Source organism: Macadamia integrifolia, chromosome 9, assembly GCF_013358625.1.
Source record: "Macadamia integrifolia cultivar HAES 741 chromosome 9, SCU_Mint_v3, whole genome shotgun sequence".
Taxonomy (NCBI): Eukaryota; Viridiplantae; Streptophyta; class Magnoliopsida; order Proteales; family Proteaceae; genus Macadamia; species Macadamia integrifolia.
Window position 1 is genome coordinate 91000 of NC_056565.1, and position 27467 is coordinate 118466.

Consider the following 27467-nt stretch of genomic DNA (forward strand, 5'->3'; position numbering starts at 1 on the left):
AGAACATGTTACTTACAAGAGGCCATTAAGTCAACTCAATAAAAATCAAACCGGTCTGAATTGAAATTGAACTTTGATTTCAGTTTGGCCTAATACTAGATAAAATCTAGATCAAAGTGACCAAAATCAGAAATGGATCGAATCAATCACAAAAGTCTTATAATCAGTCATTCTGAAACAGCTTGGATAGGTATTACTATGGTCGATTTGGATCGAAATTGGTTTATTTAACCAATGATTTTAAACTTGAAATTGAGTATCAAAACAATCCCTCTAGTGATTCCAATTCTAAATTGACCATTCTAGAACTGTCGGAGTTGGATAGTTCATGACCAATTCTAATCCAAATTGGCTAATACTAGAATTTTAACTCAAAATCAAAGAGTAAATTGGTCCCTAATGATTCCAGTCTGGATCAGATCCGAATCAATCACAAAAATGCTAGAATTGACACTAAATTCTAAAAACCAATAGCCCAATCCCAAAAATCCTAGATACACCATTCTATAATGATCGGAACTGGGATTGATCCAAACTAGCGAAATCAACTAGAGATTTTAAACTTGGAATTGGAGATCGAACTGATCATGGTTTCAAGTATCGGTCGTATCAGCTGAGACCGATCCTCGATCCAGATCAGTTATCCAGATCGTTCAGAGGTAAAATAGGTAAAAAGTAGTACATTTTATAACAATCAAGGGTAAAATAGACTGATACCCACCGATCCCATCCGAGTCCACCAGAAGTTTTAAACCTTAAAACCTAGAAAAGCATTGAGCACGCCAAAAAGAAAGAGAGCCTTTACCTGATTCACTGGAGATGATCTCGCTGAACTTTATGCCATAAAAACCAGCAAAGGTAATAGAAAGACTCGCGAGGGGGAAGACGATCAGTTGGGGCGAGGGGTTGTTCGGGTTGTTTGGAAAGAATGTATTCATTTTCATAAATACCCCTCGTTTTGCTGTTTAAATCAAAGTAAACGATTAAAAAAGTTAAGGTTGAATTTATTTTTTTAACCTTAAAAGCAATCACAAAATGACAAAATATTGGGGACACAATAATTTATGTTACAAGGTTTTGTAACAAGGTCGGTTACATTTAGACATACCCAAAAGTAAAAATACACGTTTTCAATATGTACTTCCCTTCTCAAAATCTCCCTCCTCTCCTCATTAAATACATGGGTTTCCCTTCTTTTTCCTCACTAAATATGTTGTACTTGAGAGTATGTGTGTCCTATATTTAGCCTAGTGATTCAAATTACCTGCTCATCCAGTTGATTATTGGGATTACTATGTAATTTTTTTAGAAGCTCAACCTACTTCGCCCCTGTCCACACAATACAAAACAAATATACAATGGGTCTTTTTTTTTTTTTTTTTCTTCCTGTAAAAAAGCAGAAAATAAAATGGAAAATAGGATTGTCGACTGTTTATTTTACAATGAAACAATCAAGGCTTTAAGCAGAATTAGCTAATGGCAACAATACTCCAAATAAAAAAGGGAAATGGTTAGTGGATAGAGGCATTTTCGATGGAGTAAAATAAAATGATTGGGATTGCCCCACCTTCATGGTGGTAATTATGCAGGCTTGAATTTATTTGAAGAGATGGAAAAGCGATAAGGCAGAAGAAAAAGCATGTAGAACTGTTTTTGAAAAGGGAAACATCATTCATTGAAAGGGAAGGAAAAAAAAGTACAATAACAAACAGTTTTCCTTTGGCTCAATGGTAAGTCTACATTAATCCAACTTATTGCTCTTGTTTTGTGAACAAGTGCCTAACGCACTTGATAGTATGTGGTGCGTGGAAGCGCATTGCTATACGAGGTCAAGTGCTTATAGCACTTGATATAGTATGTGGTGCATCAAATCCCATTGTTACAACGAGAGATCAATTGCCTAACGCACTTGGTAGCATGTGGTGCGTCGAAATCCATTGTTTTCTACTAAAGGTCTTGGGTTTAAGTCTTTTGGTTCACATCTCCCCTTCCCCCATAGAATAGGATAGAACTTCCAAATCATTGATCACCCACTGCCTGTAATTAAAGAACTTCCAAACCCAGATCCTCCAGATCGAAACCACTTCTGTCAGTGTGGGTACCATAGATATAGGATTGAACCATTAAACTTTGTATCAAACCCTTCTTGGGTACATCATCCTCTTCATTGCCAATGTATCTATATCTACTTTCAAGGATTGGATGCTGCTTTCAAATAAGTTTGGCCTTCTCATGCATCAACATCAAAGTACATGACTGATCGAAGTCTGAGGTAATGTTCAATTGACTCCAATCTGACATAGAAAAAAAAATGCTTTTTCTTTTTTTAATCTTTTTATATAAAGCTTTCACTATTCCAAAAAAAAAAAAAAAAAAAAAGAGAGTTCATGATCTCTAGCCATCTCCTTAGATCTATCAAGAGTCATTTTCAATTTGGGTTTTGTTTATTCCTTTTACAACATAAGCAACTCTAGTTAATGTCCTCTTTTGATAACTCCTTTTACACTACTTTCTACTTAAAAGCCAAGACTTGTTGAGGAGGGCATTGGGAAAGTTCCGCATGCTTACCTGCCCAAATTTGGTCTTAAACTTAGATAACACGCAATCTAATACCTATATATATATATGACCCTATCCAACTGATCACAATAAAAATTATCCCTTATATATATATATGTCTATATGTCTAAGCATCTAAGGAATGAAGTCCATATATTAATCCCAGTCCAGTGAGAGAAACCAAAACTCTGTCAAAGCTAGTATGGGAAGCCAAGGCTCTCTTCTCTTGTTATTGGGCCTCTTAACCCTACTGTTTAACTCGTCTTCTCTTTCCTTTAGGACTGTTATTACCAATAACCAGAGGTCCGTGATCAACCGTAGTAGTTTTCCGGCGGGTTTTGTGTTCGGAACTGGATCAGCCTCTTACCAGGTATATAAAACATATTTCTGTTTTCTGATAGTGAATGGCTTTTGTTCATCTCTTCCCTTCAACCCTGCTTATATTAATTATATTGTTTTTTCATTTGTGATCAGTTTGAAGGAGCAGCAAGAGAAGGTGGTAAAGGCCCAAATATTTGGGACAATTTCACTCATACACATCCAGGTTCCTCTCTCTCCCTCTCTCTCCCTCTCTCTCTCTCTCTCTCTCTCTCTCTCTCTCTCTCTCTCTCTCTCTCTCTCTCTCTCTCTCTCTCCTGATGAAGAGAAACTGTGAAAGGATTGATTTGGAGATTTGAGAATGTTATTTTGTGTTCTCCTTCTAAAAGTTAGGAAAATGGTGAGAATAGTTGCTTAGTTCTGAAGTTACTAAAATTTTTTCTGATTGAAATCCTCTCTGGTAGACGAGAAAGAGAGAGAGATAGAGAGAGAAATAACCCCGTGCAGTACAACGGTACAACCACAGAAACCGCGTAACGACCATATAATTGCTCTTACGTACATGAGTGCACCAGTACGTAACGTGGTCAGTGAAGTTCCACGTTTCACTTTGCATGTGGAAGTTTGGTGTTTCATGATCAAATTCCTTCATTCTTTCTATGGTGATATTTTAACAAAGTATATATGATAAAGGACTTAACATTCAACACATTGTTCTCTTTTCGAAAAAAATATCCACACATAAAAAATGATGTGACTTTATAATTGGAAACGATGAATTCTATCATTAAAATCTCATCCACTTATTTTTTATATATATGATCATCTAAAATATTTTTTCAATCCAATCCAAAGGTTAGATGTTGTGATTTAAGAAATTCCATTCAAATCTCGATATTTTTTTTTGCGACAATTTTGTCATTTCATTAAAACTGTAGATCTAACTTTAAGCCTTTTTTTTTTTTCTTTTTTTACTCATTTTTCATTATATTATATCACTTAAAAACGAGTGTGAACTCCTGGATGAACTTCTAGTTTAATGGCTAGACAATTGGATTTGACGTAAAGTGTGGCCCTATGGGCCCTTGTGGGTCCTGGTCTGCCCCTGTATAGGACCAACCACCAAAAAATAAAAACACAATAAAAGTGGGTACCCACCCACTTGTTGGACCACCCAAGATTTTTTTAGATTTTACAGTGTGAATGTGATCGATGAGTTTGTATTATCCACCCCCATCTCACATGGTCAAAGGGGGTCAGATGGATGGAGATTCCATTTCATTAGCCTTCCTCCATGTGATCGATGAGTTTGGATTCCACTTCTAGATGATCCAAACACGTGACTGAGATCCAAGGCTTGTTTGGACTTTATGAGTGTGATTGGGACCCAACACGTTTTCTCTACTTTCTCTCTCTTGCAGTCTTCTTGCCCCTTGGTCGTTTAAAGCTGATTAGAATCCGCAGTCTCCGGACATGAGATGAAGGTATAGGTTTCTTTATTCCCGAGCTATATATATTTGTGAGGTTGGAGAGCAATATAGGAATAAATACTTCAACTAAAAGCCAAAAGAAAAATCTCTTACATCTCAAGACAATAAGAAAAGAAAATAATACACGGCCCATGTTTGATGAATTGGCTTGGTTTGAAAGACTCCAATCATGGAGGAGACTCAGGAGGGTTCTGTCTATGATAGGCATGTGATAGGTTGGCTAATTTTCGATTTTTCTTGGATTCAAGATCAATGTTTAATAGTCATGTGTCTTTTTTGTTTTATTAAATAAAATTATTTTCACACAAAAAAATAGGTATTAATTGCATCTGACCTATGGTGTTGCAACATCCGATCATTCTTGTCTTCAAAATATCCAATTTAAGTAGGGTGTCACAGGTAGGTCTAATCTGGCCCAATCCCTTGATTTCCGAGACAAGATCAATCAATTACTAAACATGTTAGGCTTAATCATCGATCAATTAATAATGGGGCGATCCCAGTGCATGGATAGCTCAATTAGTTAACTAATCCATTTAAATCATGATTATAACCCAATTAACCTAATTACGTTGAGTCCAATTATAGATTGAAAATCGATCGGATTAATAGAAACGTGTTCATATCCTGGTTAGTGAGGAACAATTTGACCTATCAGAAACTGACTAAGCCTGACCAGTTGGCAGTCTTAAATTTAAGTATATCTCCAAATTCAAGTTAATGCTTTAACAATTACAAAACCTTTTTAGTTATTAGTTTCATTCATGAATATTGTCTTGATAATTATAATATTTTGCTTTTGACTTTTGGTTGAGGTATATATTCCTATACTGGTCAGTACCAACCTCACAAATCTAGGATAACATGATAATTTTGATTGTTTGTTATTTATGAAATGATATGGATGGATCATATATATATATATATATATACACTCAAATTCAATAATATGTCTCTCAATCTATTGATACAATCAATATCCTAGTAATACTAAATTTTTCAATGTTTTATTTTATCACTTGAACAACTCTATTCAAGCCAAAATTTGACATAAAGAATATTGAGGGTTTATCCGAAAAAAAAAAAAAAAAAAAACAAGAATCTTGTGGTTTATATATCCAACCATATGATGAGGATGCAATCCATATGGAAGTCATACTTCAATTTTTTGTGTTTTTTTATATCTTTGAGATCTCTGAGGTATCAATTATTGATTCAACTTTTTGTATTGTATTTTAAAAAATATATATTTTTGCAAACCACTATGGAAGTTATTCTTCAACTTTTTGTATTGTACTTCAAAAAATACTCTTTTTTTTTTTTTTTAATCCTTATGTAATTTTATATTGATTTTAATATATTTTGAAAAATACTTTACATTGAAACAGATAGAGCTTTAATATTTCTCAAATGATTTTAAAAAAGTTGATTATATTCATTGTTTGAAGAATAGTAAAAAGTAGGGAAAAAAAAAACTAATAATAGAAAAGCCTCATGTGATCATCATCCATGGACTGTTTCTGTTTAGTCAACACCTTCTTCTCTTTCCGTATGCTTGTTCATCGTCTGATGAGAAACTCTTTGATGTTTTTCGCAGAAAAGATAAAGGATCATAGCAATGCAGATGTAGCCGTTGATTCCTATCATCTTTTCAAGGTATGGCCCTCCCTGATCTCATTCATTTTGTCTTTTCCTTCCCTCTTCTTTCTAGTCATTAACCATGGAAATGATACCCTATCTCCCACGTAGGGTAGCCCATAGTGGGGCTGTCGATTCTGAGCCCGCACCGGTAGGCCCAATCGAGCCCGACTCGTTTATGGCTTGGGCCCGACAAGTTTATTAAACAGGTGTTCACTGTGCATGTATCTAGCCCGTCGGGCGCCCGACTGAACCGACACGTTTATAAACCAAACTTGAATAGACTCATTGTAGCCCGACCCAGCCTCACCCCTTCAATACTACATAAAATTCTTATTTTGTCACTACCAGTAGGAAACTAATTAAACTTTCTTACCCTTTGCTTCGTAATAGAATTTGATTTAATTAACCTTTGTTTTGTAAGTTGTAATGGTCATAATTTTTTCCTTTTTTTTTTTTAAATAACAATCATAATCTCATATCACTTCTCTTCTTGATTAAAAAGTTGCGTCACATATTTCTGGGCCTCCAACCCATTTAAGAAAATAATTTTATGTTAGGCACGTTTAAAGCCCGTTTAGATTTAAATAGGTCCGTAGTCCGGTTAAAGCCCAATTAAGACCCGTTTAAAGAAGCTTGATTAAAGCCCGACACCGACTAGCTCGATTATAAACCATACCATGCCGCTCAAAGTTAGACCCATTTACTTAAACGGGTATTCACAGTGTAAGGTTTCCAAGTGATTAAGCCCGATTAAACTCGACCGACATTGGCCTGGCCCGACCGTTTGACACCCTAGCCCATAGTAAGGTCCAAAACCTAAGATTTTTCTTTTTGGTTATAATGAAACCTAAGATTTCACCTAACACTAAATGGATTCAAAATTTAGACCCCACCAATTAGTCATCTACATGGTTAAAAAGTTGTTGGTATGATGGAAAGGGTCACATAAACAAGTGTGATGAAGTTACTTTCCTTTTTTCTACAAAAGAAATAAGAACTTTCCCCTTTTTTTAAGTTCATTTATTTTTATTGTATATGGTAAGGAAAGATATTTGCACATGGTTGAGGAACAAATCACTGGGCAAGATATTACAACTTTTTTTTTGGTATCTGTGTTTCTAAACTTTCTAAAAAATGAAAAATACTTTTAAGGTATTCTTGTTGAATTTCAGTAAAATAAATTTTTTTTCTTTAATTTTCAATTTTGTAGTCCTATACAATGTTCTTTCGTTTTTAGATCACAATTTCTATAAAATATTTTCTACCAAATCATTTAAACGAATGAATTGAACACAGGTAGACGTACAAAAAATCAAGGAAATGGGGTTGGACGCCTACAGGTTCTCTATCTCATGGTCTAGAATACTACCCCGTAAGTAAGGTTGACAATTGTTTGGCATGGAGTGGTTTATTCTGCTCTTTAAATAGATTTTTTTTTTCAATATATTATATTAATATGTGAATAAATGAAGAATTTTTAAATTACCACAAAATATATGTGGCCGAAACTAAGCATCATTCCTGAAACTATTTTCCTTTCTATAAAAAAAATATCAGGTGAGCATTCTTTCTAAATATTTGGATTCTCATCAGGTGGAAGGTTAAGTGGGGGAGTAAACAAAGAAGGCATCAGTTATTACAATGACCTTATCAATGAGCTTATATGTAATGGTAATTATTCAACTCTTTCTCTCTCCTAAAAAAAAAAATCACACACAAATATTATTATTTAATTATCAGATCTGTAGTTCAAACTTCCGTCCTATATGTTTTTTTTGAAGGTATACAACCCTTTATAACACTCTTTCATTGGGATCTTCCACAAGCTCTCGAAGATGAGTATGGTGGTTTCTTAAGTCCACAAATCATGTAAGTGATTGTGTATAATTTTTATTAGTAATTGAGTATTTCTTGAGCTCATTAGGTTTCTTTGGTTTGTTCAAGTCTTTGGTGTTTTCATCTACCTGAGGAGTTCGACAATATATATATATATATATATATATATGCTCAATGACTTAAAGTTTTGCATTGGACCGTTCAACATGATATTAGCCTAGGTTATTTTGTTATCATCCCTAAGTTGTCTATCTCCACATATAGTCCCGCATCGGCTTATCAAGGCCTTTGGTTCCCTTGAAGTTTTTGGTTGGACCCTTCAACGGACCATATATCTAATATTCTATTTCAACCGAATAGTATGGGTTGGGTGGATCATACTGAAACTCTCCATTTGATTGGATACACAGCAATGATTTCCAAGATTATGCAGAGCTTTGCTACAAAGAATTTGGTGATCGTGTAAAGAATTGGATCACCTTGAACGAGCCATGGACCTTCAGCAGAGCTGGTTATGCTTTGGGCACCAATGCACCAGGCCGCTGTTCTAAGTGGGTTAACAAAAATTGCAGCGCAGGAAATTCCGCAACGGAGCCATACGTGGTGGCGCACCACCAAATTCTTGCTCACGCCGCTGCCGTAAACGTATACAGAGAGAAGTATCAGGTGAGGATGGAACAAATCTCAACTCCCACCGCTTCTATATGAAGTGGAAAAATACCCTTTTACTTGTCTAGTCCAGAGGGTCAGATGTTGTGTTTAAGATATTCTCTCTTTACTATGGGTGAATGGAAACTCCATCCTTTAATCCGAAACTTATTTTCTTTTTTAAGCTTGGTTATGAAAAATATGTTTGGATTGGAAATAAAATTTAGATGCAAATGTGGATTTGTATTGCAGGCATCTCAAAAGGGCAAAATTGGAATAACACTGGTATTACATTGGATGGTGCCATTCTCTAAATCCAAGTCCAATAGAGAGGCAGCCCAGCGATCAATTGATTTCATGTATGGATGGTGAGTCGTCTCAGCATAGCTACATTACCTCCTCTTTTGAATCCATTGTTTATGTGGACACAGTTGCAGGTTAAGGTTTTATCTTGAAGGGAAATGGGTCGGATATAGATATATACATAATACATACCCATATGGTCATACCCACCGGGCCACACCTTATAAGATAGATCATCTTCTTTCCTTCTCATTGTTAGCTAGGACTTAAGGTCTTAGAGGACCAAGCCCGGATCAGCTCCTCGAACCTCAAGGCTTCATGTATGATTTCATGATGACACAAGTTTTTTGATTTCATAAATGTGTCTCCATGGCCCATGCTATCATTAAGAGTGGTTTGAGAGGCATTCATGGAAAAAAAAACATGTATAAATGTATTTATGGAGAAAGTTTTCTCTCTCTGTGGGACAAGGAAACATCCTCCGCCTTCATTAAGCACCAATCATAACCCACGGTGAAGGAATACCTCCTTCGCCTTGGGTGAAGTAAAACCACCCGCTTTATGGATTTATTATGATTCTCTTTATGTTTATGTTACAGGTTTATCCATCCATTAACCTATGGGGACTATCCCGAAAGCATGAGGGTATTTGTGGGAAATCGGCTTCCAAAATTCTCTAGAGAACAAACTCTACTGGTGAAGGGATCAATGGATTTCCTTGGATTAAATTACTATACTGCAAATTATGCATCTAATATTCCTTTTTCCGTTCCCCTCAATGTTAGCTACACAACTGACTCTCGAGTTAATCTCACGAGTAAGTAGTTTAAAAGCAATCCTAAAATCCTATTCAAGTCCAATATAATTATGATCAAGACTAAATTGTGCTAACTAAAACTTACATTTTGTCATTACAGCTGAAAGGAATGGAATTCCCATTGGTCCAAGGGTGAGTGTAGTAAATTATAAATCATTTAGTTACATGATTTTATTTTAATTAAATTGAAGATATGATGACATGTGGATAGAGATAATGATATATATAAATTTACAGGCTGCTACAGCTTGGCTCTATGTATACCCGAGAGGAATACGAGATTTGTTGCTTTACACAAAGAGAAGATACAAGAATCCAGTTATTTACATCACCGAAAATGGTGAGCTTCTGTTTTTTTTTTCCCCCTTTCTGTAGAAGGAAATGGTTGTTGGGTGTAAACCCATAATTAGGTAGAGAAAACTCTTCAAGTATATCAAGGCAGAAGTATACACAAAAGAAAGAACCAAGGAACGATGTCCTATGATATTATATATGCTACAGGGTTCAATCCATAACTTTAAGGCATTAGGTGGAGAGAGCTCTTTTAAGTATATATAGACACCGAGGACCTGAATAAACCATATGAAACTACAGCAAAGAAAATCATTAGTAGCATTTGTAGACCTTGGTATTGAAAATCAGAATTTAGGAAGATAGTAAGGAACCTTGCATTGCAATATTGTGACCCTAAATATCATATTTCTAACCATGCCATGTTATTTGTTTTATAGGAATATCTGAGTTTAATAACAATACAATATCTCTGAAGGAAGCCCTGAAGGACAATATGAGAATAGACTACCATTTTAGCCATCTTTGGTTCCTTCAAAGAGCTATCAAGTAAGTGTATCTTTAAGCTCTTACTTTGCATAATTTTTTTTTTTTTTTCTATTTAAGTTTCATTAAAGTTTTAAAATCTGAAAATTTGATGTTTCAATAGGGAGGGTGTAGATGTCAGAGGGTACTTCGTGTGGTCATTGTTGGATAACTTCTCATGGGCTGATGGCTTTACCACCCGATATGGTCTTGACTATGTAGATTACAAAGATGGACTGAAGAGATACCCAAAACAGTCCGCCATTTGGTTCAAGAACTTCCTTCAAAGGTGAAAGGGAGAACATTTGGACTCCTATGTAATACCAAATTACTTTTATAGATATGTTCACAATAAATGTCAATATCTATTAATTTTACATGGAATCCATTTCTTCTTCTCTTTCTTTACAGCTATATTTTGGGGCTCCTTCAGTCAAATGAGCTTCAGATGGGTTGTAAAACTTTTCCTGAGTATGTTTGATTCTGGCTGTGCTTTGGTACAAGCAATCTGTAAGGTAGAACAGTTCAGTTATGTGTCCAGAATCCAGATTCTCCCGTATACATTAGAAGAACTTGGGACCTAATACCTCCCGCAACTCTTTCTCGATTCATAGAACTTGGATTATAAACCCACAAGCAAGAATTGGAGAGAAGGGGGGAGGGGGAGGGGGAGGGGGAGAGGGAGGAGGTGGGGGGTGAAGATATCACATAGTAGATGAGATGGAATGGATTCCGTTGCTGGTCACCGCCACCTTTGTGTGTGATAGAAACAAAATGAAATGGGAGAGATCAGAGCACTGATGAATCTTTTGAACCTAAAAACTGGGATTTCTTGCGTGTCTGGGGGAAAAATAGTCAATAGCTTGAATTGAGCCCCAGAACAAAACTTTTTGGGCCAAAGAGAACTCCAGAAATTAGCAACACAACTTGTATAAATAATGTAAGTAAAATATTTCCATTTGAAAATGTCAGTAATGTCTACTAGTACAATCTGAAAATATTAGAATCACAAAACTTTTCAATTCCAATCAGTTGCTCTGGGAAAACAGCAAATTCATGCGCTAATACCACTACTTAACAAGGCGTTAATCTCTCCAATTATATTGACGGGCCTCCCATCAAACATGGATGAGATTGTACTCTCACACAGTTTCTTCAGCTCCCTGGTTTTTGCAAGTGCTGCTTCCTGCAACATGGAAATTACTTTCTCAACATTCCCACCGAGATAGAGCATTCTGAAATATTGTCATCATGCTCGCCCACTACTTTGAGCGGGTTTTCAAGTAAATTAATAAATATACAAAGTGTAACAAGGTGAGGGAAAATGAACAGAATGACCGGAAAAGAATCAATCAGAAACAATTATACAAGAAAAATGACTGGTCCAAATTTACCAAAATTGAATATGCATATTCATGTTCTCTTTTCCTTTTGGATACTAGCTAATGCATATGCCTATTCAATGGGTCAGGTCCCAGCACCAATATTGTGAGGGAAACTTATATATTATACCAGACAAGGTATGATTCATGACAATTATACCATAGAGAAAAACTAAATGTTGGGACACACACACACACACTCTTACTTTGAGAATGCAAAGTATTTCTCAAGCTTCTAGTCCCTCAAGTCATAGTTTCCAGAAAGAGCATACAATAAAGAAGTCGATAACAAAAGACATAAAACTCACTTGCTTTGGCCATGAAGAAGATAATGCATTGTGAAGCTCCATGCGTCTTGCTGACAAATCCTTCAAGCTCTCTTTCAATTTCACTTCATGATGCTTCTTATCCTCCAATGTGCTCACTAGCCTGTCTAGGAATCTGAAATTCAGGTAGGAAACCTGAGTTAGAAACATCACCAAAAGAGTGACCAGTAATGGCTATATTTTGTAAAGCAAAGTAGATAGAACCAAGAGAAGCCCCCAAAAATAAATACAATAATTAAAAAGTAGAATTTCCAGAGAGAAAAAAAAGGAGACTGTCATAACTTCTCAAATATTCATTCCATTTTGATATATCGGGCTCCCTCTTTCCTCAAAAAACTTATCAACGTCCATGAATCATAAATCATAGATCGAACTAACGTTTAAAATGGAATTTAGAAGAATTGTTACAGAGAGAGCATTGGGAAGGGTTTTAACTTTAGCCCATCTACCAATTGTATAGCTTTTGTATACCTCATGGCCAAAAGAGAAAATAGGCTTCTGTGTAGCAAATAATGGAATACAACAACCACAGAGATACAGACAATGAGGAACAAGATGAGATCAAGGAAAACAAATTTCCAGCGAGGGGGGGTGGTAACAAAAGAATACTGAAGAAGGTTGGTGTAAGAAACATTTACAATGCCATTTAAGGACATTCTTTGACATAAGATTACAAGTTAATTTGTATCATCTAATAAAGTTGGATTAGTTTCTAACCTAATACAGTTGGACAAATGAGAAAGAAACTCGTCAATCGAGGGAATACTCCACCCTCACGGTATCACAATGTAAAGTAGAAACTATGTGAAATTTAAGCAAATGCCTAGTCTTACAGACTAAAAATATTGAAGTTTGATGAGGAAATAGCAAAAGAAACTTCAGATCATTCCAGAAAACATAAAAACAGGAATAAGTAGGTAAAAAGCTATGTAAGTCTACACGGCACCTTTTGGAGTTGAGAATCATGATCAAATCCCGTGTTTTTCGGTCTGTAAGCATCGAAATTGCCAAGGAAATATCTGAAAGCATTTTCTTGATGGTATCAGAAGTGTATTGTTGCAGTACAAAAGGGGCAACTGCTTGAACTTGATGTTGTAAAGATGAAGTCTCTTCATTGCTCAGCTCAATGACTCGTTGATTTAGAAATGCCTTAATCTGTAAATGAAATAAAGTCAATTCAAAAAGTGTTCCCACCCAATAATACAGGAGTCTGGAATTAGGCCAATAACCCGATCAAGGAAGATGACAGTATATAGAGCTCTGAGATGTAATGTATGGTAAATCATCAAATTGTTCCACAAAGTATCATGCTTGTCTTCAATTACCTTTTTTTTAACGGTTCCTATTCTAGCTTAATCCATGGGGGGCAGGGGAGGAGGGAAGATGAGAGCCTCCAGGCTCGAACCCTAGACGTCCAGGTAGGATCTCTCCAAGTCCTTTTTTTTTTTTTTTTGCTTGATAGGTAGGGAGGGAAGTAGGTAACAGCCGGGAGGTTCGAACTTGAGACCTCCTGGTGAGCATGGGATTTTTTCACACCACAGCTCACCAATTGCACTAGGTAGTTGTTGTTAGAATCTCTCCAAGTACTTAGTATCACATTGGATCTTATTCTCAAATAAGATGCATATTAGTCCCTTATAGGCAGTGACTGACACCGGTACATAGAAAAAGGACTGAAAAAAAAAAGATCTAGATGACACCAAATGATAATACAAGCAAATACCTCAAACAGATCATCAAGAATCTTATTTCTGTACTCAGTTTCCAGAAGCTGGCTTCTTTCTTTCATAATTTCCTGGGTTTGCACTGAGACATCCAGACCTGATGTGTGAGTTTCCATGCCTGTGTCCGGCAAAACAGAATCTTCAAGCACATCAACTTGAGGGTTTTCAACACTAATATCCCAAGATATCTCTGACACAGAAATCTCTGCGACAGGGCCTTCTTCCGCTTTACTTAACAAAGACTGATCAGATCCCACATTATTACTTGATAATGAATCCTGTAAGGCATCACTGGCATTTATCATCTCATACGGACCCAATCCATTGTTAGTTTCATCCGTTTCTTCGTCCATCTTAATGTCCCAATCAATCTGAGAGCTTTCAACCGAAATATCCCAATCAATATTATCCATTCCAAGATCCACTACAGGTACATGCTCTTCACTGGCAAGAGAAGATGCATTCAAGTTTGAATTATCTTTCACACAATCAAGGACCTCAGGCCCTACAGATATTGTCAGAGATAGTGGGTTTTCATGAATGTCCCTCAAATTTGGTAGCACAGCTCCTGAAGTTCTCTGCAGTCAAGGGGATAAACTGAATATATTTATTCACGTTCATATCAACCTAATTTGCATTTCAAAAGGGAAAACTTATACTTCACTATCTGCCACATGGTAATACATGGATGGGGCCACATGGCAGATAGCGAAGCATTACACTTCACTATGCACAATGAGGCCTAAGAGGGCCCTTCCAAAAAAAAAAAAAAAAATGAACTATGGTTTGGACGTGTTACGCCTGCCAAAGTCATCAAGTACAATCTCTTACAAACTCAAAACTTTGGCCATATCAATCTTTACCTCCTTTTCTGTGTGAGCATCTCTGACAAAATTTGAGTAATATTCCATGGCCTGTGAGACAGTATCGCCATTTATGACCTCCAAAAACTTGTTGAATGTAATCGGAAGTGATTTCGCTGTCTCCAGAAGTTCCAACCTCACATTTTTTCCCTGCAGAGTGAGACAAGGATACTTATAGATCAAGATAGTTCCTGATTAAAAGTTTCCCTCATGTAAATCCTAAACACCACAACCTGCAATCCAAGATCTTGACAGGCTTCTACATATTTAGCTGCTGATAAAGCTGCACTTCTTTTGATATCGGTTTCCTTGCGCTCTAGTTCTGCAAGTTGTTGCTGAATCTTCTGCACCTGCTTTTTCTGATATGGACTTCAAAATATCCAGTGTACTGATCAATAATCAATGTGATAACATATATCCTCGATATTCTACATCTTGCATAGTAACCATGTATGCAAGTCTGCAAAAGAATGGACTTACATCTCGTAGTTAACATTCTGGACCATAATCTGAGCAGCTTCACCCAGATAAATGTGATCCTTCTCAAAAGCTCGGACGATGGCTTCCCAATCGCCCTATCAGAAGATTGATAAACAAGTCAATTAAATTCAAAAGGAGTAAGAGATGCTGGAGGCGGGGGGGATGTGGGAAAGGAACTAATATAGGGAGAGTAGAGTGCAGATTGGCTTAATAGTTCTTACAGCAGAACCTGATAGCCGGCCAAAAATATTCCGACTTTCTGGAGTTGACTTCAGCAGAGTATCACATATTTGTTTTGCCTCCATGTACCCAATAACTGAAACCAGTAAGCATGCCATCAGAGAATGACAACTATGATAAGAAGGAATCACCTATCAATCAAAACTCATATCCATTTGAAAATCAATTAATATATTTCTAGAAAGGCAATTCTACTAAATGTTTCGAGTGCCTGTTTTGTAATTCTATACACATTAGAAAGTTAAATTTGCATAGTTCTGTAGCGTTAGCAGTAAACAGCACATGGGATTATACAAACATGCACATAGAAAAAGAGTGAAAACTAGCTCTTTAAAGTGCAAAAACTTTTCAAGTTTTCAGATCTTTGCAGAAGTCCATGGCTAATAATGTCACTCAGTAGTAACTGTAAGTTTGGCAAATGGTTAGTTAAAAACACATTGGTCAACCCTTTTTTAACACTTCAGAATGGAAGGCACATGCAGCAATGCATATGATTGGAAAAAACATGGGAAAAATAGCCCAAAGGAACATGAACATAGTCCTGTGAAAATTAAATGAAAGGTATATTTTTCAATAAAAAAATGAAAGGTATTTAATTACTTAAGGTGATGATATCTAACTTATGGAAGAAAAGAACCACTCTTTACATTTCATATTGTCGATTTTGAAAAATATTTGCCTCCATTACCATTAAAATGGTTTAGTGTTTCTGGAATCCAAACACCAGCATCATGTAGGCTAGCTAAAAAGAAGAGGAAAGCAAATTTAATGCAAACATGACCTATAATTCTCAGAACCAGACATATGATACATTATGTACATCGTAGAATTCTTCTCCTCATTTTCAGCTGAACAGAATTACTATTGGTAACAACCCAATACATATGATACATTATGTATTTCAAGCGACAATGCAACAGACTTGTTTCAAGAGGAAGATGGAGAAACTAACATTTATAATCCTAGATAACATCTACTGATCATAAAACTACATTTTTACAATAGAAATATATGGCTGATATCCTTGCCAAGTAATTAATACTGTAATGTTTGCTAAGAGTTTTATAGTGAATTTTTCCTACATTAATTATAACTCCAAAGGGACATTCCCTTGGGTATTTTATATAAGTATTAATGCATCACAAACAAATAAACAACCATTCTCAATCTATTTCAGAAAATTCTGGCCTCTTTTGCTTCTAAGACCATTATCTTCTTACTGAAAATTGTCAAATAGCTAAACATGACAAAAATCACAAATGCACCATCCATTGATCAAGCTTCCACAAATTCACAAACCAAAGGAAGCCCATAGAAAGATCCAATTTAAGACTCACCTTCTTGATCAAGAGTCAAGAAATAGGGATCAGTATCCTTAGGTAAAGACTTGAAAGCCGTAGAAATCCGCGCTCTTACCGCAGCAAGTCGTTTTCGCCAATCAGCAGGAATTCTCTTTCGATCGACCAACCATTCTTCAATACGATAAAACCACAATAAAATAATAAAATCATTTGATCCGAAACAATATTATTCGTCAATTGGAAAAGGTGAAAAAAGGCGGATTAATTCATTGAAGAGGGAGAAAAAAAGAACTAGGGTTGTAGTCGAATGATACCTCCGAGACGAGCAAAAGCTATATCTATTGGAAGATTTCGTATCTCCTCCTGGCTCTGCATTTTCCGGCGATCTTTCTCTCCGGAATTTCAACGTCTCTTTGTTTTTTCAGATTACAGAAAACGGAAGTCTCAGGTGTGCAGTTCAGACTTCAGAGACTTCAACTGTTATCTCTGTTTACAGCAACAACGAAGGGAGAAGAAATGGCGCACGTTTTCCGGTTTTAACGGGGCATTGTTCTAACATACGCAGAAGCAGTAGAATAACTGCTTAAGGCACGTATTATTTCATGAACGATTAACGAAAATGACCATTGGGCTCGTGGCAGTAGCAGTGTGGGCCTGAGCCTATTGGCCCCGTCTGTGACAAGGGGGTCGATTGCAAACCAAAACTGTTTACCCAAATCAAATCGAGCCGTTTAAATTAAAATCCGATACAAATTGGTTTGATTTCGATTTGAAAAGTAAAATTATTTATTAAATGATTTGGTTCACTTTTAAATTTATTCCAATTATGATTCACTCAGAATTGGTAGAAATCGGTCAGGAATTTACTGATATCGATTAGGAACCCGGAGGAACCCTAAAAATCCAAAGGTGGATCGAGAAGAATCAAGATCGGGCTCGGCCAATTTGATCCGATTCCAATTTTAAGCCCAAACTCAAGTTTCGAATATTGGTGTGCAAACTCACTCTCACCAATCTACAAACCAACCTAGTGTAAACCAACCTAGTGTAACTCTTTTAAAAGTTCTACCAAAAAATAAATAAATGACTCTTGTAAAAGTTGGGCTTGGATGGGCTCACTCTCACAACCTACCCTTTCAACCGAGTTGTAGGCTTGTAGCATTAGGGGTTGAGAACTTGGGATTGCATAGGATGGTGGGTTCGAGTATAAGCCCAAAAAGAGAAAGTGGGCTTGGGTTCCTTTATTTAATAACTCTCTCTCTTCTTGTTTTTTCCCCTCTTTGGTAAGAGTTTATTTAATAACAGCCGCTACATGAACTTCTAAATAATCTCTCTCCCAGGTTAGCTGGACCCTTAGGCTATGTTTGGTAGCCAAGAAAAGAAACAAAGTACAAAATTGGACATTGGGAATTGTATAATTTCTTGGTTTAGGAAGTTCTCTTTGTACTTGGTATATTCTAAACTAAGAGAAGATTCAGTTTTTGAATTTCGAATTTTACATTGGGAATTATGAAGTTTTCTTTTGCTAAAAAAAAAATAATAACAATAATAATTTGTCAAAAACACAAGACTCTTGGCTACCAAACATAGCATTAATTATTTCTTGGATTAAGTTTTCCTTCACCCATACCACAGTGATGTGATACTATGATTGAACTTTGTGTTCATCATTAAGTCTCACCTCCTATTGTATGAGGTTAAAATGCCATTCCCAATTATTTCCCCCAAACCCCCTGGAAAAAAAAAAAATCTTTTTCGTAACTCTCACTCTATATATTCTATGAGGTTAAAAATATTATTACCAGTTCAATACAGTCAGAGTGTTGGAACCAAGTTTAAACTTGGAATGCAGGTTGAACTGGTCCATGCCAAATCTAATTTGGATAAGAGCAAATAAGATGAATCAGTCGGATTTTGTCCCCAAAACCCTAGAATCAGCCCCTTAAATTGAAAACATGGTGATATGGTCCCAAAAACCCTAGAATCTGCTACTCTTGAATGTCCATAATCATGATCGATCACAATTGATTCCAATTTGATTTGATCAATCCAATTTCGATTATTTGAATAATGTTCATAACCTATGATTATTGGAGAGATTCTTTCTTCACCATGGATGAAGAGAAATTAGGTCTTATTTTCCTTACTTTTTTATTTTACTTTTAGGGTTTTAGGTCTTTATGCTGTCTCATGTTTTTTTTTTTTGAGTAAAAATTCCGTCTCATGTTGCTCCATTGACAAAAAGAAACAAAAGTAATCTAGGGTCACAATTGTTTCTTTACAAATTCGTTCGTAACCCTGCAAAATCTATCCAATGGTAGTAGAGACAAGAAATCTCTTTATATACCCATGGTATAGAGAAACTCAAACCTTCACGAAAACAAACTAGGGTTGTATTTAGTATGCATTATTGGAATGCATTATCAACCTAAAATGCATACCAAATGAAGCCTCTCGTTGATTCCTATTGAAAACCTTGGATACCCTTATGATTTTTGCAATCTCTCTCTTTCTTTCTCTTACATCACAAGCACAAACACAAACACAAACACAAATACAAACATAAACACACAGAGATGACATGTAGGAAACAACTTGGTTCTCGTTGGTGAAGCAAGCAATGTCTTTGAATGTCCTGTTTTTCTGTCTTATCAAGTTTGGAACTTTATTGTTTAACTACATTTAGAAATAAGGGGAAAATTTTACCATAGCAAAGGTGCGTTTGGTTGGGTTTTCTAGTGGGTTATATATACTTTAATTCCGGATTCAATGAATGTGGTTATGACACATACTATTATCCGATTATTGTAAACTCATTGTCTGGAACAGTTGCCTGGATTTTTCATAGTGATGCTTTCCCTTATTAATTACAATCAACATCATCATCGTCTTCACTCAGCAATCAAAATAGAGATAAGACACACAAAGAATTGATTACTGATTTAATTTCTACCAAGGACGTAGCTATCGTCATTATTATTATTATTATTATTGGTTCCATTTGGCTACAAGGGCACAATTACTTCTCACGATAATCACAATAATTTGTCATCCTTTGTTGTAAGGAGTCGGGAAAAAAATCGTCTGCAATTCCGATCTCGTACAATTCCGTGTAATACCATCTTTAGGCGGTGACACATGTATTGATACCAATACAATGGCCCAGATCTGATTTAAATGCCTTTTTATTGATTTAATGTTTTATTAGTTGTACCAGATTTGGGCCATTGTATTGGTATCAATACACGTGTCACCGCCTGAAGGTGGTATTGCACGGAATTGTACAAGATCGGAATTGCAGACGATTTCAACCCAAGGAGTCGGGAAACATATTAAGGATTGTAAATATAAAAAAAATGTATGCTTTCTTATAGGGGTGTCAATCGGTCGGTCCGGCTCGGATTTTGGTCCGGGTTGAGTCAGTTTCGGTGTGGGAAAGCTGAAACCAAAACCGAACCAATAAGGAAATTCCAGTTTCGATTTGATTTCGGTTTCGGTGCGGTTTGGTTTCAGTTTGTCTTCGGTTTCTTAAATCGATTTGTAACCGGGTTGGTTTTGATTTTTGGTCCAGTTTGGATTCGACTTTCCATACAAATGTATACAAAACTATGCAAATTTTGATTTTTTTTAATGAATTTTGGACTGTTTCGGTTTCTTACCGGTTTGGTTTCGGTTTCGGTCTGGGTTTTGAGCCGGTTTTGGTTTGATTTCAGGTTCATCCGGTTTCCGATGCGATTCGGTTTGGTTTTGAGGTTGCAATACTCCAAACCGAACCGAACCAATAAGGCTTCGGTTCGGTTCAGTCTGTGTTGTTATCGGTTTGGTCTGGCCGGTTTTACCGGTTCGGTTTAGGAATTGACACCCCTACTTTCTTATGTGTTCTCATTGATTTTTGTGCATGTATATAAAATTGTATGTATTTCATCACAAGAAACACTTTTCTTTTAAATCTATACGGATTTAGAATTCTTATGGGGAAGAGGATGTATATACCATACTCTCTCTCTCTCTCTCTCTCTCTCCTCCCTCTTGATATTTTCTCCTCTCTGAACAAGTGATCCCCCCACCCCAATATTCTAATCGTGAGGCATCTCCTCCCATGCACCCATTGATTTGATGTAAGAGAATGTCATTACATACTAATGATATATAGGTCCCTTGCATATTCTCAATATCTATGGGAAAACTTTCCCGCAACAACAATAGTGTAGTTTCGCTTATACATGTGTAATTTTTTTTTCTTCTCTTTTCTACTCGGAATGTGAAACCACATCATGGATGATACTAACTAAGGGGTGCAATCTGGTTAGGCTAGGCTGAGTTTTTTAAAACCTTGGTCCAACCCTATATTCTCTTAACTCAACCTTGGCCCAACTCAGTTCAATCTTGATTAACCTTGACTGGGTTGGATTGACCTTTGCAGTCCTTAATTTTGTCATTTTAGGGCTAGGCAAGGCTAGGGCTACCCTTTTCTTTGTCTTATCTACAATATTATTATGTATAAATATATATAGACCCAAGTAAGGTCGGGCTTAACTCGAAGCCTCAACTCAAGCTCAACCTGACCTTATCTCAGACCAAAGAATCTCAAGCTTGGCCCAACAAGTGGGCTGAAATTCCAAGCCTAGGCCTTGTTTGGCTCCAGCTTTTCCAAACTAAACTTGCACCCCCTAAATGATACCTTTTTCAGAAGTGTCAGTGATGTAATGTGTAGATCCTTCCTCACATTGGCATAGTAGGAATCCTCTATAACTATTTAGTTACTCCCGGCTTTTTTATTTTATTTTATTTTATTTTTTATTTTATCTATACTCCCACAGACAGCTACCATTGCTCACAGATTCTTATCCTGGAAGCTGATATAAGAGTTATCCAATTTACAAATGGGGTGGGGGATCAATTATCCCATATATTATGAATCATGAGCTAGAAAAGAATATGATACATTCAGTTCTCTTTGGAAGTTGAGGCATAATGGGTCGTCCTTCTCCTGATCTAATCCAATAATTCAATTCGTACTTCTAAAGTTCCCATCCACAAATTAAACCCACTAATTAGGTAAGTAGGACTCACGTGGGGTCCCCTAAAGTGATCTTTTCAGGGTTTGATTAAGAAAGCCGGCCCAGGTTCAGCTATTCGGGTTAGTTTCTCTAGCATACAAGCCTCCACATATGACTAGGATGGAATGATGGAAGCACAAGCCCCTTATCCCAATGATCCAGATCCACTTCCAAATAAGATCCGTATCCTTATACTATTACCGGTTACAAATCTGTACAGATTGGACCTAGGATCTTACCTGCTCCATATAATGCTTGGCATTGCCACTCCAATGCATTTATATTTTGGGCAAGGGATCTCTCACGCATAAAAATCTTCTATGGGGAGGTAGTGAGTGGTAGTGAGTATCGGATTTGGCTCCTTGGCGTAAGACAATGTCCGGCGCGCATCCAATGCTTAGCAATGCCTTGGGCTGCATGTGATTGCCTTGGGCTCCGTGCCAAGGCATTTCTAGCCGTTGGATGCATGCCAGACACTGTGTTGCACCACAGAGGAGCTCAATTTGTGAGCATCCGGCAGCTAGAGTGCATACCATAGCCCTCCCAATTGTTGAATTCTCATTGTCACTCACTTCCAGCCACAAAGAATTTGAGTCCATCTTCCATACAAGGCGAGAGCCATTCAGGGGGTGACATAACAGTTTTATCTTATGTGAGAATGAGAGAACATGAGGGAGTTTATTGGTGAACCCTCCACCAGTGACTTAGATATTTTTCACTTCTATTTTTTGTTTTTTGGAATGATTTAAACTTATTCAAATATTTTGAATGTTGGTCATTTTAATTTGTAATAAACAAAAACATTGTACTATAGTCTATTTTCAAGTTGGATTAAATCTTCCTTTGCTTGCGTGTTGAGCTCTTCACCCAATTGTTTATGATTTAAATTATCTTTCTCAATTCCCAACCAATCAGTTGGTTAGATAGGTGAATGAAAGGATTTTTTATTCACCATGGGTGAAAGAGAATGGTGAAGGGAAACTAGGTCATTTGAAATTTAATTGATATTTAAAACAATGAAACAAAGCCTACGTCATAGATGAACTTCAACAAGTTAGAGGTTAGCTGTGTTAAACCTGCCCTTCCTCATATAGGAAAATTTCATCCTTTTTTTTTTTATCCAAATAATTTTACCCTTGTCCAGTATCATTCCACTGATATGAAATTGGCCACATATTGAGATCAGCCTTTATATATCAATTTGATATCTCAAATCATGCATATAGAAATGTTATTCAGGCATTCCATAATTTAGAGGGACAAAAATTTCTCAGAACATTAAAGTTAAAATTAGAACTACACTAAAACAAAGGATGAGACATTGATTCATTTAGTAAAGGACTCACATGTTCCCATCAAGCTCCAAAACAGCCCGGTCTGTTGGTTAGAAATTCCTAGGCACAGATCCTAGCACCTCGGTGCACATCCCTAGGGACTCCCAATTATCAAATGTGCACCATGCCATGCTACACCATAGTGGAACACTGGAACGCCACACCATATGTTGTCTAGAGAGAGAATGTGAAAATGAATCACCCTCTCAAGTCTCAATTTAAAATGGCTAACCAGCACAATTCCAACCCATATTAGATTTAATTTTTTTTTTTTTTTTTGTCCATTCTCTTTTACTGTTGATCAATCAAGGCTTTATCCGTAATACAATCCATGTGTTCAATGGCCTGGAATGGATGTGATAATTTATTATTTATTGAAAGTTGGAGCAAAAACATCATGAAATTTTAGTGACTCCATGCATGTTTGTCGTGCTCAGTGGGAAGGGACTAGTTTTTCTAATAAATTTCACTTTTTGTGAAAGCAGTTTCTGTTGACTTGGTCAAACAAAACCTGCCCCAAACCCGAGACTAATAAACTGCAGTCAGTCGGATACTCTCCGAGCCCAAGGGCACGTTAATTAATACCATCATTCAAAACACCACTGAGCAAATTTAAATCAATGAAGGGGTTCATCACGGATTTATGGAGGAGATGGGGGGCTTTCTTATAATTTACGAAACTCTTGAACTTCGAGTTTTGAACCCACTATTGAGGTTTTGTGATCGGTCACATTAAATATGTAATTTGTGAAACTCAATGATGTGGGAACCACAGGGAAAGCCAAGGCTGAACGTTTTTAAGTTTCGTGGCCTTTGCCAGCTGTGTGTGACGCGGAGAATGGCATATTCTAGACGTTCTTTTGCACAAATTTAAGAAACTGTCCGGTTGGCCTAGCCCTGGGGTCACAGATAATTCCCGGCCCATGGCCCACTTAGATTTTACAAATGTTTGGGGCTGAGAAGATGCCAATCAGAAGCGCAAGATGAAGCTTCTCATCAGAAAAATAGGTGGGTCCTACAGAAATTTAATAATAACAGTGTGGCCGACAATTTTGCATAAATAAATTATAACCGTACAGTATATAGGGAAATTGGGACCACTGAAGAACAGCAACTAGAATACCACGACGTAGTGCCCAGACTATACCCCCTGAATATAAACATACAACCCAAAGAAAAGAAGCCGTAATTGCTACTTGCTTATATCATTTGCCATCGGTTTACCTAAGACCAGGGTTACCGGTTACGTAGCAAATTAACAAAAAAAAAAAAAAAAACTACAAGTCCGTTGATTTATTTTCAAAAATGTGGTTAACCCTTTTTTTTTTTGCAGGAATGGAAAAACATTTCAAAAATTGTTTTATTTTTCTTCAACTTATTTTTAAAAATAAAAATAAAAATTTACGCCTATTTTTGTGTTTAGAAATAGGAATAGAGAAATAAGTCAAGTTTATTTTTTTATTTTTAGAAACAAGTGGGGAGGATAAAAATTGTGAAAAACCTGATACTTCACTTAAACTGTATCAATCCAACTCATTCTTAAAACTTCTCACTATCTAGAAGCGACGACTCTAACCTGGTTGTGTGAAGCTCGCAGTTCTGAACTGCCTTCATTCTTTTGAAGTCAACTCTACAAAGCATACATACAACTCAATCCAACGCCGCACCTTCACTCATGAGTTGCATATCTGCAGTGTTGTGCCTTCACTCATATTTTAAACCTAACTACATTGTAGAAAACATTTTGGGAAACAAAAAATTCAAATACCTTTTTATAATTCCAAAAATTGTTTCTTAGCACAAAATCATGAAAAAATTATTTCTTTTCTTTCTAGATACAGAAATAACAATAACAAAATCGAACGGATCCTAAGACTAGGGTTTATAACCTTAGAATTGGGATCCAAATTGGCTGAAATTGTGAAAAAGCAATCCCAAATTGCCCCTCGCTATAACCCTATAAGTCTTTAATGTTAGATAAAATACCAAGAAATACGAAAATAAATAGACAAAAGATCTGCATAACACAGAAATTTAATGAAGTTCACACACCAGTGTGGTATGCTACGTCCTCGGGTGAAGAAGAAGATGTTTCACTATGCAGAAGAGAAATTACACCCAAGCAGCGATGAGAAAACTCACCTTGAAACCCTAACTCGAAAAAACCCCTAAAATACAATGATTTCCTCAACAAGACAATAGTACATTATATACTCCAACTCATGAGTTGACTCATCGGATCGGGGTCAAACCATATGGCGGGGACGCCCCCTGCACACCCATACAAGATCTGTGATCATAGATCTCAAAAAACTTTCCATTCAAATCGCTACTAAAATATGTTAGAACGGATTAAGAATTTGAGACAAACTTAACATATAATAATAGGAGCCTCTGGTGGTAGTGGGTATATTTTTGAAAATAATTGAAAAATTATAATAAATAAGGAAAAGCCAATACTCCCTAATCGTATGATTCCTACCCTGCATGCAGATCAATGAGAGTGCACGACCATGGAGGGCCAAGACGAGTTTTTCACTTGGTCCCGTGTCTTCTGGGCAGAGGGGCGCGCGATCATTTTGTATTCTTTTTTCAACAAATTTATTTGATAGATTATAATACGTGGCAGGAGGCTTTATTGCACATACAATGTCAAAGGTGGGCGCATAAGTTTAGCATGTGAAGTGGAAGCCAACTGGCAACTGCATGGAATAAAGTACCGGTTATTGGGAGTGGGGGCTACCTACCGACCGCACCGTGTCGGAATTCGGAAAGGAGAAGTGGAGTGGGGTGGAGTGGCAGGCTGACAGCAGAGGTCACATGTTTCTGGGCTTCCTCCCTCCCTCTCGGATTCCTGCCTTGGCCCTTTGCAAGCTTTATTGGGAGAGTTGGGCCGTAACGTATCCCGATTCCCCAGTCCCGACATACATCCATTTCGGGGATGGAAATAAAGTCCCATCTAGGGATGTCATTCCTGAGTTTGCACTAATAGGCCTAATCGTGCCTGATTCGCTTAAGGCTTGACCTGAAATGATTGGTTTAATAAATGTGTCAGGTTTCAGCATGACCCGTTTATTAAACGGGCATTCACGATGCAGGCCACTAGCTCATCGGGGGTCCGACCGACTCGACTCACTTAAGAAGCTCGGTAGAATCGACTTATTTAGCCCGACCGGCCCTACCCAGTGTTATCAATTCGGCCGAACCGAATTTTTCTGAATTTAATAAAAAATTCTAACTGAATCCGAATTAAAAATAAAGTTCGGTAAAATTCGTGATTTTTTCAAAAGTGAATATAAAACGCGAATAATTCGGACCGAACCGGATTAAACCGAATTATTCGGTCCACTTAAACAGTATTAAAAAAAAAAAAAAAAAAAAAAAACCCAATAAGCTTTTTTGACCGCTTTTTTGACCGAATCCTTAAATTAATCAATTGAATTATTCCGAATAATTCTCTGCCCGAATAATTCTCGAATCCGAATTTGCTAACTATGGCCCTACCCCCTTAAAAAATGTTTAAATATCTATTTTACCACTAATACTACAAAAATATGAGTAAAGAATATCTAAGATCAAAATATCCACATTCTAAATGGGACATTCAATTGTTAAAAAGAGTGTAATTCCCTTCAATCTTGCTAAATGGGACATTCAATTGTTAAACATATAATTCCCTAGGTTTTGGAATTATGAATGTTATCCTCTAGTAATTTCAAAGCCAATAGTTTAATCCCTTTAAAAAAGGATTTTAGGATAGACACGTTTAGAGCCCGTTTATAATTAAATAGGTCCATAGCCCATTTAAGACCCGTATAAGACTCATTTAAGGTAGCCCGACTAAAGCCTGACACGATCGGTCAGATTACAAATCGTACCATGCCCCCCAAATCTAGGTCCGTTTAAGTAAACAGATGTTCACGGTGCAAGGATTTCACAACTCAAAGGCCTGGTTAGTCTCCACCAATTGACACCCTTAGTCCCATCAGTAACCCATCACTTTCTCTTTATTATGACGAAACTACCCTACCCCTTCTTTTAGAGAGGGAGGCATTCTCTGGCCCTGGGTTGTCAAATTTCAACCCCAATTAAATCTATCGAACCTGATCGGTTCAATAAGATTGAACCGAACTCTTATTGAACCAACTTTGGTCTGAAATTGTATAAAATTAGTAGAAAACGAAACACATCGAATTGATCAAAATGAATGGATCTCTCTCTCTCTCTTAAAAAAAAAAATAATATATATATTTAAATTATTTGGATGAAGTCAATGGTGGATAATAGGACGATCCAGATATGATCCTTCATCACTCTCCCACCTCTTCC

At 36.7% G+C, this 27467-nt stretch overlaps 2 protein-coding genes across 3 annotated transcripts; one reads left to right on the forward strand and one right to left on the reverse strand.

Annotated features, from left to right (window-relative positions):
- Positions 1-1932: 1932 nt before the first annotated feature.
- LOC122088340 (beta-glucosidase 12-like) lies at positions 1933-10931 on the forward strand. Of its 2 annotated transcripts, XM_042657574.1 has the most exons (15): positions 1933-2272; positions 2839-2929; positions 3034-3103; positions 5965-6023; positions 7305-7380; positions 7602-7679; positions 7790-7877; positions 8255-8510; positions 8745-8860; positions 9395-9612; positions 9713-9744; positions 9850-9952; positions 10344-10452; positions 10553-10717; positions 10840-10931. In XM_042657574.1, the coding sequence occupies exons 1-15, from the start codon at positions 2253-2255 to the stop codon at positions 10907-10909; spliced, it is 1551 nt and encodes a 516-aa protein (XP_042513508.1). In that variant the 5' UTR covers positions 1933-2252; the 3' UTR covers positions 10910-10931. The 2 variants fall into 2 exon arrangements, with proteins under 2 accessions (XP_042513508.1, XP_042513507.1); XM_042657573.1 differs by lacking the exon at positions 1933-2272 and having other exon boundaries at positions 2646-2929.
- Positions 10932-11360: 429 nt separating this feature from the next.
- On the reverse strand, positions 11361-17267 carry LOC122088391 (CDK5RAP3-like protein). Its single transcript, XM_042657654.1, has 10 exons — positions 17059-17267; positions 16781-16915; positions 15425-15519; positions 15204-15298; positions 14957-15092; positions 14724-14873; positions 13860-14438; positions 13083-13291; positions 12119-12251; positions 11361-11614 (listed from the first exon to the last, which is right to left on the reverse strand). Exons 1-10 carry the CDS (start codon positions 17117-17119, stop codon positions 11483-11485), a joined length of 1725 nt encoding a protein of 574 aa, XP_042513588.1. The 5' UTR covers positions 17120-17267; the 3' UTR covers positions 11361-11482.
- Between the last annotated feature and the right edge of the window lie 10200 nt (positions 17268-27467).

Coding starts and splice junctions, on each gene's coding strand:
- LOC122088340 (XM_042657573.1), top strand. CDS start 2,762: ATGGGAAGCCAAGGCTCTCTTCTCTTGTTATTGGGCCTCTTAACCCTA. Junction 9,745..9,849: donor GAATTCCCATTGGTCCAAGG/GTGAGTGTAGTA, acceptor ATAAATTTACAG/GCTGCTACAGCTTGGCTCTA. Junction 10,718..10,839: donor TTCAAGAACTTCCTTCAAAG/GTGAAAGGGAGA, acceptor CTTTCTTTACAG/CTATATTTTGGGGCTCCTTC.
- LOC122088391 (XM_042657654.1), bottom strand. CDS start 17,119: ATGCAGAGCCAGGAGGAGATACGAAATCTTCCAATAGATATAGCTTTT. Junction 15,299..15,424: donor GCCGGCTATCAGGTTCTGCT/GTAAGAACTATT, acceptor ATCTTCTGATAG/GGCGATTGGGAAGCCATCGT. Junction 14,874..14,956: donor GTCAAGATCTTGGATTGCAG/GTTGTGGTGTTT, acceptor CTCACTCTGCAG/GGAAAAAATGTGAGGTTGGA.